The following is a 14,658-nucleotide window of genomic DNA, read 5'->3' on the forward strand; positions in this document are numbered from 1 at the left end:
GGGCAGGTAACTGGAACACTAATGGCCACAAGGCAGAAAATTCCGCTAGTGCACTCGAATTGTAGTCAACCAAAATAGTTAATTGCACCGCATGGTGACTAAATTTCAGCAGTAGAAACACTGGGTGTTGCTCACAGGAAAACCTCCCCAACAACAAACCACCGAAACGAACCACCACAACATGAAACCACTATTCAAGTTTGACGTCCTGGGTAGGTGAACCACGAAGCTGGTAGCGACTGGACAGCTCCACACACGCTCCGACACTGCGCATGAGCTACCAGCGGCCCCTGCCGAGTGCACCGCTCAGAGATAACTTCCCTCGTCGGCAACAACCGAACGACTGCCTGCTGGTCCGTCCGCGACTGCACTGTTGGTGCGTCTCCAACTCACTTGCAGACAGACGACCGCGGAAATACTGGCACGGACCCAACCATGCAGAGGAAACATGTCCACTGCTTAAGCGACATCCCTGCACCAGGAAAGGGCCTGCCCAAGTTTCACACGATGGTAATTGAAGGGGCCCAGAAGCGCTCAGAGTACCAGTTACACGTCGCCTATTGAGACGGCCGACCTCTGAGAGCCAGTATGCCGACAACATTTAAAATAACGAGTCAAAGGAAATCACGCCAACTATACACACAACCTGACAAACACTTGCACGAAGACCTGAACGATACCCAACAGTAACTAAGCACACACGAAGACAAATCGGGAGTCGATGCACACACACACAGCCGACTTATCAACGGTTGGCGAGCCAAAACGCGCCGTCCAGTTGGACGACCGACCGACGACCCACCAAGACCGTGGCCCGGCTCAGGTGATGCGTGGCGACAATGGTCGGGCGAGCCATGTCGACGCAGACCACACTGCTGCTCCAACCCCACTGCAATAATGCCGCATTGCAACTCCCCGACTGGCAGGTCCGGACTGCGGTCCAGACGCGTTTCAACAGTCTGGCCGACCCGAACTCGCAACCCGAACTCGCTTACGACAGACAACGACCGGGAAGTAATAGCAGTCGAGCAAAGATACTACGAGAGGGGATATATCGATACGCGTTGCTAGCGCCGGTCACGGTCAGCACAGCACCAACTCAGTAGTAATTCAAATTAACGTAGTGAGGTGGAAGTACGTTAAAACAGGGTGTAAAATACATGATGGCGGGAACACGAGCCACTCACGGCTCACATGTGTGTGTATTTTCATGATAATCCAATCTAACTATATGGGATCATAACACTATGATGATATTTTCTGTTTCTCCCGTAGGACAAACCGATGATGCCTAAATAAAGGTGAAATTCGTCGTTGCCAAATAATAAAATATCTTAACACTGTAACCATTATTGCTTATTTCTTCATATATCTTATCGCTATTATCATCATTATTAGTGTCTATTATCATTATTGCCATTACTCCTGTGAATACTTGTTGTAGTACCGTTTGCATATATGTAAGGCTCATCGGCCACTTGACTATCTTCTTCTTCTGTGCGAATGCACAAACAGTGCCCGAACTCTTACGGGAATCGGCAACGCGCCGCGAGTAATGAGTATAATGGGCGGGGGCACTACGAATGTAGTGTGGAACAATACGTGGAGAACGTGAGTTTCGCGGGAGGCGTGCCAGAGATAAATTCCTGCAGTCGCGCCATCCTCTGTGTCCTCGGTGGCTCAGATGGATGCCGGCACGGCACCTCAGGGTGTTTGGTCAGAGGGTTAGCTGCCCCCTGTAATAAAAAAACTGAGTTCACCCATCAACAACGAACTAAAACAGGTGTGTTACGACGTCCGCCCCGAGCAGATATAACGAACGAAAGCAAACAAAATGAGATTTAAAAAAAAAAGAAAAAAATGATTGATAGAGCGTCTGCCATATAAGCAGGAGGTCCCGGGTTCGAGTCCCGGTCGGGGCACACATTTTTTCATCTGTCCCCGTTGACGTATGTCAACGCCTGTAAGCAGCTAAGGGTGTTCATTTCACTGTAATTTCGTTTGCATGTGTTGTTCGTCTTTATGATTTTGTAATATCTTTGATATGCTTTGTACCGGTCAGGACAAATAACAATAAATAAACAGTTACACAGATAAGGAAATAATGCAGTATCACTTCCACTGTGTTTGCTCGAAGTTCACGGTCTTTATCACCAACTGTTCTTTAAACTGTAATTGTCGCACTCGCGAGTGCGTAACTATGTGTGGTGTCTATTCACGTGACCGTTATCCTGCAGGTGACGGCGGACATCACCCGTCCGAAGGCACCAAAGGCGTGAACGGGTGCACTGGAGGCGGCGTGGGGGCGGCGCCGGCCGCCGTGGCTGCTGCGGGGGCGGTGGCGGGCGCCGCGGCGCCTTCGGCAGGCCGCCGCGCCTCCGACGGCGAGCAGCGCCGCATGGTGGACATCACGCGCGACAAGCCCATCAAGGTGACGGTGCGAGTCGTCGTGCCCGTCCGGGACCACCCAAAGGTCAGTGACGCACTCCGCCTGACATTACACTGCGCCCACTCCAGGGCAGCTTGCGACACCGGCGCGCGCAAACCACGAACTAGCCTGTCTCTGCTCACCTCGGGCTGATGTCGCCATTTCCTTCTCAGAGAGCACCAGCTCTCCTACTGCCACATTTATGTCTTTCTAGGTAGTACACCCTGATCAAATAACGAAGATTACAAGTGACACAAGTGATATTGCTCGAGAAAATGATCTAAGTGAACGTTTGGAAAGCTGAAGTGTGGATCTCTTCCGATTAAAAGAAGCACAAGCGATTTCCTACGTAATTCCATAGTCAGTGATGATAAAGCTAAATATCAATTTGTCCAATTTATTTGGACTGTTGAGCTCCGTGGCCGTAAATAATGATATTTTACTATAAAAATACAGCGACTAGCCACTTTTTTAAATGCATTTTATTCATGGCAATAAGTATTTCGGGTTTGCACCCATCTTTAGCGGGCAAATTAGATGTATCTTCAGTTTCTACAGTGGTAAAATATCGACAGCAGTTTGGATGCTGCAGCTGGCCTCTGCAATAGCAACGATTCCAATCATTTACTTCAATTTCGCGAGTTTAAAGTTACGCACTACCAGTTGTTCATTTTACTTACATTCTCCTCTCCTTGTTTTTTCTTGGCCTTTCTTCTTTTTTGTAAGAGCACAACAAAACTGTCAGTCGACAACATGGCGGATAACGCAGTGCGCCTGTGTAAAATACATGACAAAAAAGTGTTTCTGCTCTTACAAAATAATAACAGCAGGGAACCTTCACCTTGCTGTACTCGCTGGTCAGTGTGTCTACTGTCGCCTGATAAACAAAGTAAGAGCCTACAGAATATCAGACCAGCTGGATTGAAGAGTTTTTAGCAAACAGAACACAGCATGCTGTTCTCAATGGAGAGAAGTCTACAAACGTTAAAGTAACCTCTGGCATGCCACAGGGGAGTATTATGGAAACATCGCTTTTCACAATATATATAAATGATCTAGTAGACAGTGTCAGAATTTCCATGCGGCTTTTCGCGGATTATGCTGTAGTACACAGAGAAGTTGCAGCATTAGAAAATTGCAGCGAAATGCAGGAAGATCTGCAGCGGGTAGGCACTTGGTGCAGGGAGTCGCAACTGACCCTTAATATAGACAAATGTAATGTATTTCTAATACATAGAAGGAAGGATACTTTATTGTATGATTATATGAGAGAGGAACAAACACTGGTAGCAGTTACTTCTGTAAAATATCTGGAAGTATGCTTACGGAACGATTTGAAGTCGAATGATCATATAAAATTATTGTTGGTAAGGCGGGTGCCAGGTTGAGATTCAATGGGAGAGTCCTTAGAAAATGTAGTCCATCAGGAAAGGAGGTGGCTTACAAAACACTCGTTCGACCTATACTTGAGTATTGCTCATCAGTGTGGGATCCGTACCAGGTCGGGTTGACAGAGGAGATAGAGATGATCCAGAGAAGAGCGGCGCGTTTCGTCACAGGGTTATTTGGTAAGCGTGATAGCGTTACGGAGATGTTTAGCAAACTCAAGTGGCAGACTCTGCAAGACGAGTGCTCTGCTGTCCAGATCTCGAGAGGGTGCGTTTCTGGATGAGGTATCGAATATATTGCTTCCCCCTACTTATACCTCTCGAGGAGATCACGAATGTAAAATTAGAGAGTTTTGAGCGCGCATGGAGGCTTTCCGGCAGTCGTTGTTCCAACGAACCACACGCGACTGGAACAGAAAAGGGAGGTAATGACAGTGGCACGTAAAGTGCCCTCCGCCACACATCGTCGAGTGGCTTGCGGAGTATAAATGTAGATGTAGATGTAGATGTAGATGTAATGTGTTCAGTCTGACCGGGTTGCCTCCAGACGAGTCTCCGACGATTGTCTGGTTGAAGACATGTGCTACACGCATCGGTGAAGAGAACGTGATGCCATTCCTGAGCGGTCCATTCGGCAAGTTGTTGGACCCATCTGTACCGGACTGCATGGTGTCGTGGTTCCAAAGATGGACCTCACCGTGGACGTCGGGAGTGAAGTTGTGCATCATGCACCCTATCGCGGACAGTTTGCGTCATGTGGCTGCACGAAAAGCATTATTCAACATGGTGGCGTTGCTTTCAGGGTTCTTCCGAGCCATAATCCGTAGGTAGCGGTCATCAACTGCAGTAGTATGCCTTGGGCGGCCTGAGCAAGGCATGTCACAGACAGTTCCTGTCTCTCTGAGTCTCCTCCATGTCCGAAAAACATCGCTTTCGTTCTCTCCGAGACGCCTGGACACTCCCCTTGTTGAGAGCCCTTCCTGGCACAAAGTAAATATGCGGACGCGATCCAACCACGGCACTGACCGTCTAGGCATGGGTGAACTACAGATAACACGATTCATGTACCTCCTTCCTGTTGAAATGACTGGAAATGATCGGCTGTCGGATCCCCTCCGTCTAATAGCCGCTGCTCATGCATGGTTGTTTACCTCTTTGGGCGGATTTTAGTGACATATCTGAACAGTGAAAGGGACTGTGTCTGTGATACAATATCCGCAGTCAACATCTATCTTGAGGAGTTCTGGGAACCATGGTGATGGAAAATCTTTTTTTTTTTATATGAGTTGTATAAATGAAATGCGGGGCATAAAGAAAATTACTGGTATTTTTAATGTAGGCTCAGATAATTTTTTAACTAGAGCAATAGCCTAATGTGTACGTATGCTTTTGGGGGAACGTATGGTAATACTTAATGCATGTGTTAATACTGGTTGTACATATTAGGGCCCTATGTCACACTTTCATCTCAGAGTTGTACTTGAAACATAGTCTTCAGTTGTTTACTGGATGATGCCGGCCGGAGTGGCCGAGCGGTTACGGGCGCTACAGTCTGGAACCGCACGACCGCTACGGTCGCAGGTTCGAATCCTGCCTCGGGCATGGATGTGTGTGATGTCCTTAGGTTGGTTAGGTTTAAGTAGTTCTAAGTTCTAAGGGACTTATGACCACAGCAGTTGAGTCCCATAGTGCTCAGAGCCATTTGAAACATTTTTTTGTTTACTGGATGTATTCCAATCATTAATGTCGTTGATATGCACAATACTAACGTAAATGATAAGAATACTTCTTCCGGTTAACTGTACCCAAGCATTGAACCGTTATTAGTAACATTCAAGTCAGTAATCCCTGTTATTGACAAGCAGGAGCGATGGCACGTATTTTCATTATTTCTTTTAACATCGCCTGAATCCTCTGTTTCCCCATCGGAACGTCTTCCAATGTACATTCAGACGAATGATTTTACGTAACCAGTGAATAAAAGTACACATGTTATTGACACTGTGTTTCTCCAGTAATTATTCTATTGTTATCATCTATACATTTCCTCGCCGGCCGCGGTGGCCGTGCGGTTCTGGCGCTGCAGTCCGGAGCCGCAAGGCTGCTACGGTCGCAGGTTCGAATCCTGCCTCGGGCATGGGTGTGTGTGATGTCCTTAGGTTAGTTAGGTTTAAGTAGTTCTAAGTTATAGGGGACTTATGACCTAAGATGTTGAGTCCCATAGTGCTCAGAGCCATTTGATCCATTTTATACATTTCCTAAGAAAAGGCGATTTCTTTCGACATTTGAATTTTGAGAATGGACGTATTTCAGAGTTTGAGTTCCCAGTTCATTGTCTCTAAGCCTGAGACGTTCACACAAACAAACTTTTAACTATCTTGATAGCTGCTGTTATTCTCATGTGCGGCTGAGATTGTTCGATCACGGACTGATGCTGACGGCCCCGTTAGTATACTTAACAACGAAACGATCGTCACTCCACAGATACCTAGCTCCACGTGGTTCCATGCTGTCTGCCTGTTATATACAAAAGACTATGTGGAGCTAATTAGCCACGTGCTCTGGCGCATAGTGAAAGAGCCGCCGTCTGCAGAAGACACCCCTCCACTGCGTGTGTGTGTGTGTGTGTGTGTGTGTGTGTGTGTGTGTGTGTGTGTGTGTGTGCAAACGTCGAGAGGGGCTATACGGCAACGGAGCTCCGAGTCGTCAAAGTGACAGGAACACATGAAAGGCGGCGCTGTAGGACGCTTCTGGCGCACAGGAAACTTACGTTTACGATGGGGAAGGGGCGAAATTCCAACGTGGAAGACGAAATAGGGGAGTTTCAATGGCTGCTGGAAAGGACAGCCAGAGACGGTGTGAAGTATGAACACACCACAGTGTTCAAGACAGATCCATACCCACTGCGACACAGCAAATACTGCATTATGAAGATAAAGTATCTTCTATTCTTGCACGAATAAAGCACAGTTTCCACATAAATTATTTCTGGGACGTTGTAACGTACCTACCACGAATAAAGTCAATGTTCGTCTGTGAAAATGGATTCGATAAGCAACCTGAACTATACGTAATCGGAATCTAACCTTCTTAACAGAGTGTGCGTGTTGTATTAGTCAGTTTCACGGTCATTTAAGCCCCCAACAGATCGTTGCATGAAAAACGTAAAGCTAACATTTAGATAAGCTATCTGACAGCGTATTTGAGTAAGAATTTATAAGTGATACAGAATCTGGCTTCTGAAACGGAATTCACTGGATGTGGCATTTTGTGCTATGTCAGTGTCTCTGCTTTGGCTCTCAGTTTTACACTCACTTCTTTATATGACTGTGTTTTCCAAAGTGGTTTACAGTAATTCGCAGCGGCATGCAGCGGCAGCGGTTAAAGTTTATTGTTACTAAGAATGAATTTGATAAAAAGGAGTCAGGATGGGTCCTGTTAACTACGAAATCGTTTATAAGAAGGGATTTCATAAATTAAGTCTATTTAAAAACTTGAGAAATCATCATGACAATTATGAATAATGGCGAAATGCCTGACAATGAGCTTATGAGTATCAATACTGGCTGAGTGCCAGATTAACAAATTATATCAAATTCAAAGTTACACAAACATTTCATAACCACAGCATATTTATGAAATAGATGTGGAGAATAATTACTATTATTTTGGCGATAAGACGGTTTCTTAAACTGACAAGCAAAACATGCGATTATTGCAAACTCGGTCTAACAATCACGAGCCTAACCGTGCAGTTGCGCTTTACGCTATGCTTGCGAATTTTACCTTGAACTCCAACTTCAAGCGTAGTTAAGCCATCTAAATCTCTCCTGGCCATATAAATAAATCAGGGCTTGAGTGTGGTAAGATCACCGACGTCAGGGCAGCTGTGACACGTCTTTTGTTCAAATGGTTCAAATGGCTCTGAGCATTATGGGACATAACAACTGAGGTCATCAGTCCCCTAGTTTGTTTGTACCACTGATTTGATGGAGTTTAATGCACTATCCAGCGAGACTCCAACTGAATTAATGTTGTAGTAGTGATGGTTCTCTGCCAACCATTTTGGTGATTCGATATCAAGTTCGTAATACGGTGTTGTACATTGATGAATGTAACTTCCAGAGGCAAACACTGTTCCATCATCGCACAGCATTTGGAATGCTAAGTCCTTAGGAACAAATTCATTCGCACATGTCTTGAAGCCTTGACAGTCGAAGATTACAGTATAAATCTTGTAAGAAGGTTACACACACAAACTTGCTGCTGCTGCTCGTAGATGTCGACGTTATCGGTTCAGAGGACATGTGCTGTGCTCCAAATCACCCCCCTTATGTACTAAAATTCGAGTACAGCCGGTTAAAACAGCTCCTGTTATCAACACGTGTCGGTCAACCTTTTGCTGGCGTGGGTGCTTGCCCAGATAATTGTCCTAAAAGGACAAATTATCTCAGCGGGACAGGGACCGCCGCCATCGCGACCTTGGGACCCCGGGGGCCCCTTTTTTTATCAGTTGCTGACCCTACCCTCATGAATCGAAACATGATGCGTCGCGTCGTTTCATGATTCGAGGGTCAGCAGCTGATAGACCTAACTAACCTAAGAACACCGCACATATCCATGCCCAAGGCAGGATTCGAACCTGCGACCGTAGCGGTCACGCGGTTCCAGACTGAAACGCCTAGAACCGCTCGGGCACAGCGGCTAGCTCGTCTTTCCGAGATCTCGACCAACACTACGGAAATTTTACCCTCGCAGGTAGACCTCGTCTCACAACAATGCTTATAATCGCGCTCCCATGTTTCGCCCTCAGATTGTTACTATCGATATCTCAGTGCTTATTTATTTCCATAGAGAATCGCAGAATCTTACAAAGTGCAAAAAGTGCCTTAAGTTGGCTGTATTGTTTGCGATACTCAATGTAATATTTAATCCATGTAATGGAGAATTCTGACACACTTCTTACAACGTGAGTGCCGAAAGAATGACAAATTGTTAAACAACCTCCTTAATTCATTACTGATTTGTTAAGTATAAATACACTCCTGGAAATTGAAATAAGAGCACCGTGAATTCATTGTCCCAGGAAGGGGAAACTTTATTGACACATTCCTGGGGTCAGATACATCACATGATCACACTGACAGAACCACAGGCACATAGACACAGGCAACAGAGCATGCACAATGTCGGCACTAGTACAGTGTATATCCACCTTTCGCAGCAATGCAGGCTGCTATTCTCCCATGGAGACGATCGTAGAGATGCTGGATGTAGTCCTGTGGAACGGCTTGCCATGCCATTTCCACCTGGCGCCTCAGTTGGACCAGCGTTCGTGCTGGACGTGCAGACCGCGTGAGACGACGCTTCATCCAGTCCCAAACATGCTCAATGGGGGACAGATCCGGAGATCTTGCTGGCCAGGGTAGTTGACTTACACCTTCTAGAGCACGTTGGGTGGCACGGGATACATGCGGACGTGCATTGTCCTGTTGGAACAGCAAGTTCCCTTGCTGGTCTAGGAATGGTAGAACGATGGGTTCGATGACGGTTTGGATGTACCGTGCACTATTCAGTGTCCCCTCGACGATCACCAGTGGTGTACGGCCAGTGTCGGAGATCGCTCCCCACACCATGATGCCGGGTGTTGGCCCTGTGTGCCTCAGTCGTATGCAGTCCTGATTGTGGCGCTCACCTGCACGGCGCCAAACACACATACGACCATCACTGGCACCAAGGCAGAAGCGACTCTCATCGCTGAAGACGACACGTCTCCATTCGTCCCTCCATTCACGCCTGTCGCGACACCACTGGAGGCGGGCTGCACGATGTTGGGGCGTGAGCGGAAGACGGCCTAACGGTGTGCGGGACCGTAGCCCAGCTTCATGGAGACGGTTGCGAATGGTCCTCGCCGATACCCCAGGAGCAACAGTGTCCCTAATTTGCTGGGAAGTGGCGGTGCGGTCCCCTACGGCACTGCGTAGGATCCTACGGTCTTGGCGTGCATCCGTGCGTCGCTGCGGTCCGGTCCCAGGTCGACGGGCACGTGCACCTTCCGCCGACCACTGGCGACAACATCGATGTACTGTGGAGACCTCACGCCCCACGTGTTGAGCAATTCGGCGGTACGTCCACCCGGCCTCCCGCATGCCCACTATACGCCCTCGCTCAAAGTCCCTCAACTGCACATACGGTTCACGTCCACGCTGTCGCGGCATGCTACCAGTGTTAAAGACTGCGATGGAGCTCCGTATGCCACGGCAAACTGGCTGACACTGACGGCGGCGGTGCACAAATGCTGCGCAACTAGCGCCATTCGACGGCCAACACCGCGGTTCCTGGTGTGTCCGCTGTGCCTTGCGTGTGATCATTGCTTGTACAGCCCTCTCGCAGTGTCCGGAGCAAGTATGGTGGGTCTGACACACCGGAGTCAATGTGTTCTTTTTTCCATTTCCAGGAGTGTATAACCAATAGGCTGAATGAATAAAGAGAACGACCCACCGCAGGCCAGTCGCCAAAGAAATTTATTTCAAACGACTAGTTTCGGTGCAGCACTCACGCAACTTTTAAGTTCACTATAAACCAGAACAGTACTTTCACTCTTTGGCCCATCTGTCTTAGAACTCACGTGATGCTAGTTGTCGTGGACCGCATACATCAGGAGTGAATACTCTAAGACATATGTTGAGAGTGGGGAGAACACGTATACACGCCTGATATATACAATCCACAACTAGTATTGCACGCGGTGTACGACAAATGGGCCAAAGAACGAAAGCACAATTGTGCTTTATAGTGGGCCTGAAGAAGGCGTAAGTGTTACACCGAAACGAGTCGTTTGAAATAAATTTCATAGGCGACAGGGCTGTGTTGATTCGTTTTCCTTATTTTTTATCAGTAACCGCTGTTCCACGTCTGCTTGAACGATGGAACTATGCAGACCGACTGAATGGTAGACACTCAGGACTGTTTTCAAGTGTAATTATAGACAGTGTAATTATAATCAGAGTACTGGCTAGCATAAAATTTCACAATAATTACATTACCTTCGATCTGGAGTCATACAAGACACTGCTATACACAAACAAGAAATAAAAATCGGTAGCTGTGGTGAAGTAGCATCGTGAGGAGATGTTGAAATTGATGTGTTTTTATATGTAAGCTCATCATTTCATTATGGTCCTAATGGAGTATCGAAAACATTCGAAAATGATGGAAGGTAGATTACAATGAAGTGTATCAGAAGAAAGAATAAATACGCGGTGGATTTAATAAAACTGCCGAGAAAATACTTGTAATACTGGCACGGAACTCACCCTTCGTAACGAACGGGAAAGCAGCCAGTCACAAAATCATAGGAAAACTGTGGTTTCGATGAACCAATCGGCTTCTTTGATATGTATGCGCATGTGCATCTCCCGTATCTTCCGTCGTGAGTACTTTGCTGGGTCATTACGTCTGAGTGAAACCAGTTGAATGCAACATAAGATAGCAGTTCATATTCATTGTCGAGTTCTGCAAAGTACATTTCGTGTAAAACGTGTGCGGAACAATTTGCGTAAGAGTGTAAGACTGAGATGGTTTTGCCAAAACCTCCAACAAAGCCTGCAGTGCAAATACGTAACTGTATCGATGCCAACGGTGGTCATTTGCGGCATCGAGATTAAAAAATGGTTCAAATGGCTTGAACACTATGGGACTTAATATCTGAGGTCATCAGTCCCCTAGACTTAGAACTACTTAAGCCTAACTAACCTAAGGACATCACACACATCCATGCCCGAGGCACGATTCGAACCTGCGACCGTAGCAGTCGCGCGGTTCCGGACTGAAGCGCCTATAACCGTTCGGCCACAACGGCCGGCATCAAGAGTCAACCCAGTGTCAGTCATACTGGAAGTATTTTCCAAGTCAGCTTTATTTTGCCTACCCTGTGAAATACGGGAATATGCATTCGAAGCCAAACAAAACAACGCACCACAAAGGAAGTATCGGAATGGGCGGACATGTACAGTCGAACAAATGATTACAATTTCAGAAAAAATTGGATGATTTTTTCAGCAGAAACAGCTTCACAAACTGAGCAAGTCGTTAACAAATTTATCCACCTTCGGTCATTATTTATGCAGATATAGGGCTTGGCATCGATTGATAGTGTTGTTGAAATCTACTGAGGGATATCGTGCCAAATTCTGTTCAAATAGCGCTTCCGATCGTCAAAATCCCGAACTGGTTGGAGGGCCCTTCCCATGAGGCTCGAAATGATCAGAATTCGCAGACATCCGGTTACCTTGCTGGGCAAGTTGGGGTTTGGAAGGCACTAAGGTAGGCAATAAAAACTCGTACAGTCTACTGGCGGACGTTATCTTGCTGAAATGTAAGCCCAGGATGGCTAGCAATGAGCCCAGCGAAACTGGGCGTAGAATATTGCTGGCGTACCGCTATGCTATAAGAGGCCGCTGATGAGATCTAAAGGGGTTCTGCTATGAAATGAAGTGGCTCACCAGATCATCACGCCCGGTTGTCGGGCCGTATGGCGAGTGACGGTAAGTTTGGCATCCCATCACTGTCTGTGACGTCTCTAGAGACGTTTGCTGATTGGAATGCCATTGACAGGAGCAGAACTGTCTTCAGTAATGAGTGCTGCCTCGAACGTAGCAGCGATGACTGGTGAACACGTGTCTGGAGGCGCCCCGGACAGCCTCAGTTAATGCTAAACCGAATAATTGCTTGCACAACGGTTAGAGGTAAACCAACGCGTTACTGACTTTCTCAATTTGTGAAGCCCTTTCCGTTGAATAAGTCATCTAACTTTTCTGAAATTGTGATCGTTTGTTTGTCTGTACATCTACACGGCGTTTACTGATTTCCGTCCATTCGGATAATTACTTCCTGATGTCTTTTTTTTTTTTTTTTTAGTGTACTAGAATTTTTGATGCCGATTAAATTTCAGGATTTTTTTAAATTAATGAGGCAATATGGCTTATACGTTATCATCCATTTGCAGCGGAATTATGGTATGGCTTTAGCACTGTGAAGCGTCATTTTCAATCAGTATGAAAGCCTGTTTGCAACTGTGCTTTTAGATCTGCCGTGACAAAGTAGATGCTTAGTAATATGTCTTCGACAGTTGATGTTTATAGCACTCAAGTTTAATTTAGGTTCATTTTGCCGCATTCAAATAATGATCGTGGGATGCTAAGTTTTTGTGCTGTATTATGACACGTGTTGTAATGGAATTATTTTGTAGCACTAACGGAGCTACTTGCGGTGGTGAGTTTTGTCACGTTTCGGTAAAATATTACATGTCATAAATCACTCAAGATCTTTTTCACATTGTACCGATTCTGATAACTAAGAACTTCTAACGAAACTTTAGAAGACCAAAATAATTTTGTACGTTATCTGCAAGAGACAAGTATTATAATATTATGTGACTGTTTGCACTTCGCTCCACACACTGTTTGAGGAGTTGTGCAATAGGTAATTGGCCGTGGATATGCCTACTCGATCAGTAATTCCATAGTTCCTGGCAAGACGGGTTCCATAGCACCTTAAGCCTGTACAACATAGATGAGAGAAATATCTATACCCTGCTGGTTTTAGCAATTCTTTCTTTTGTTAGTATAGCACGACGCCGTAGAGTGCATTATTATTCGACCGATAGACACTGAGGTGAAATCGTTCAAATGGCTCTAAGCACTATGGGACTTAGCATCTGAGGTAATGAGTCACCTAGTCTTAGAACTACTTAAACCTAACTAACCTATGGACATCACACACATCCACGCCGGAGGTAGGATTGGAACCTGCAACCGTAGCAGCAGCAGCGCGGTTCCGGACTGAAGCACCTAGAACCCCTCTGCCACAGCGGCCGACCACTGAGGTGACAAATGTACGAGATAGCGATATGCACTTATACAGATGGCGGTAATATCGCGTACACAAGTTTGCAGAGGGGTAGTGCATTAGACAAGCTGACATTTGTGCTTAGGTGATTCATGCACAAAGGTTCCCACGTTATTATTGACGCACAACGGGAATTCATATCAAATGCTCAGATGTGTCTGAATTCCTAAGTGACCAAACTGCTGATGTCATCACTCCCTAGACTTTAACACTACTTAAACTAACTTATGTAAGAAGAACGCACACACCCATGCCCGAGGGAGGACTCGAACCTCGGGCGGGAGGGGCTGCGCTCTCCTTGATATGACCCCCCTAACCGCGTGGCTACAACGGGAATTAAGAGACTTTGAACGCGGAGTGGTAATTGGACCTAGTCGCAGGGGACATTCCATTTCGCAAATGGTTCAGGAATTCAATATTGTGAGATCCACAGTGTCAGGAGTGTGCCGAGAATACCACATTTCAGGCATTACCTCTCGCTACACACAACTCAGTGGCCGACGGCCTTTCCTCACCGACCGAGAGCAGTTAAGTTTGCGTAGGGTTGTCAGTCCAAACAGACAAGCAGTTCTGTATGAAATCTGCAACATACGGTACGCCGAACGTGTCCGTTAGGACAGTGCGGAGCGATTTGGCAACAATGGGCAACGGCAACAGACGACTGACGCTAGAGCCTTTGCTAACAGCACGTCGGCGGCTGTAGCGCCTCCCCTGAGGGTCGTGACCATATCGCTTGGACCATGGACGATGTAAAACAGTGGCGTGGTCAGATGAGTCCCGATTTCATTTGGTAAGAACTGACGCCAGAGTTCGAGTGTAGTGTAGACCCCACGGAGCCATGGATCCAAGTTGTCAACAATGCACTGTGCGAGCTGGTTGTCGTGGTCCCAAATGGTGTGGGCCGCATTTACATGGAATGAACTGGGTTCTCAG

The 14,658-nt window shown here is 46.6% G+C and overlaps 1 protein-coding gene across 1 annotated transcript in view; it reads left to right on the top strand.

Annotated features, from left to right (window-relative positions):
* Window positions 1–2,348: 2,348 nt before the first annotated feature.
* The window catches only part of LOC126417044 (KH domain-containing, RNA-binding, signal transduction-associated protein 2-like), a 552,290-nt gene continuing 539,980 nt past the window's right edge, over window positions 2,349–14,658 (top strand). Inside the window, exon 1 of the mRNA XM_050084935.1 lies at window positions 2,349–2,473. Coding sequence (XP_049940892.1) covers window positions 2,399–2,473 — 75 coding nt within the window. The 5' untranslated portion in view covers window positions 2,349–2,398. The remainder of the gene's footprint in view (window positions 2,474–14,658) is intronic.

Source organism: Schistocerca serialis, chromosome 8 (genome assembly GCF_023864345.2).
Source record: "Schistocerca serialis cubense isolate TAMUIC-IGC-003099 chromosome 8, iqSchSeri2.2, whole genome shotgun sequence".
NCBI lineage: Eukaryota > Metazoa > Arthropoda > Insecta > Orthoptera > Acrididae > Schistocerca > Schistocerca serialis.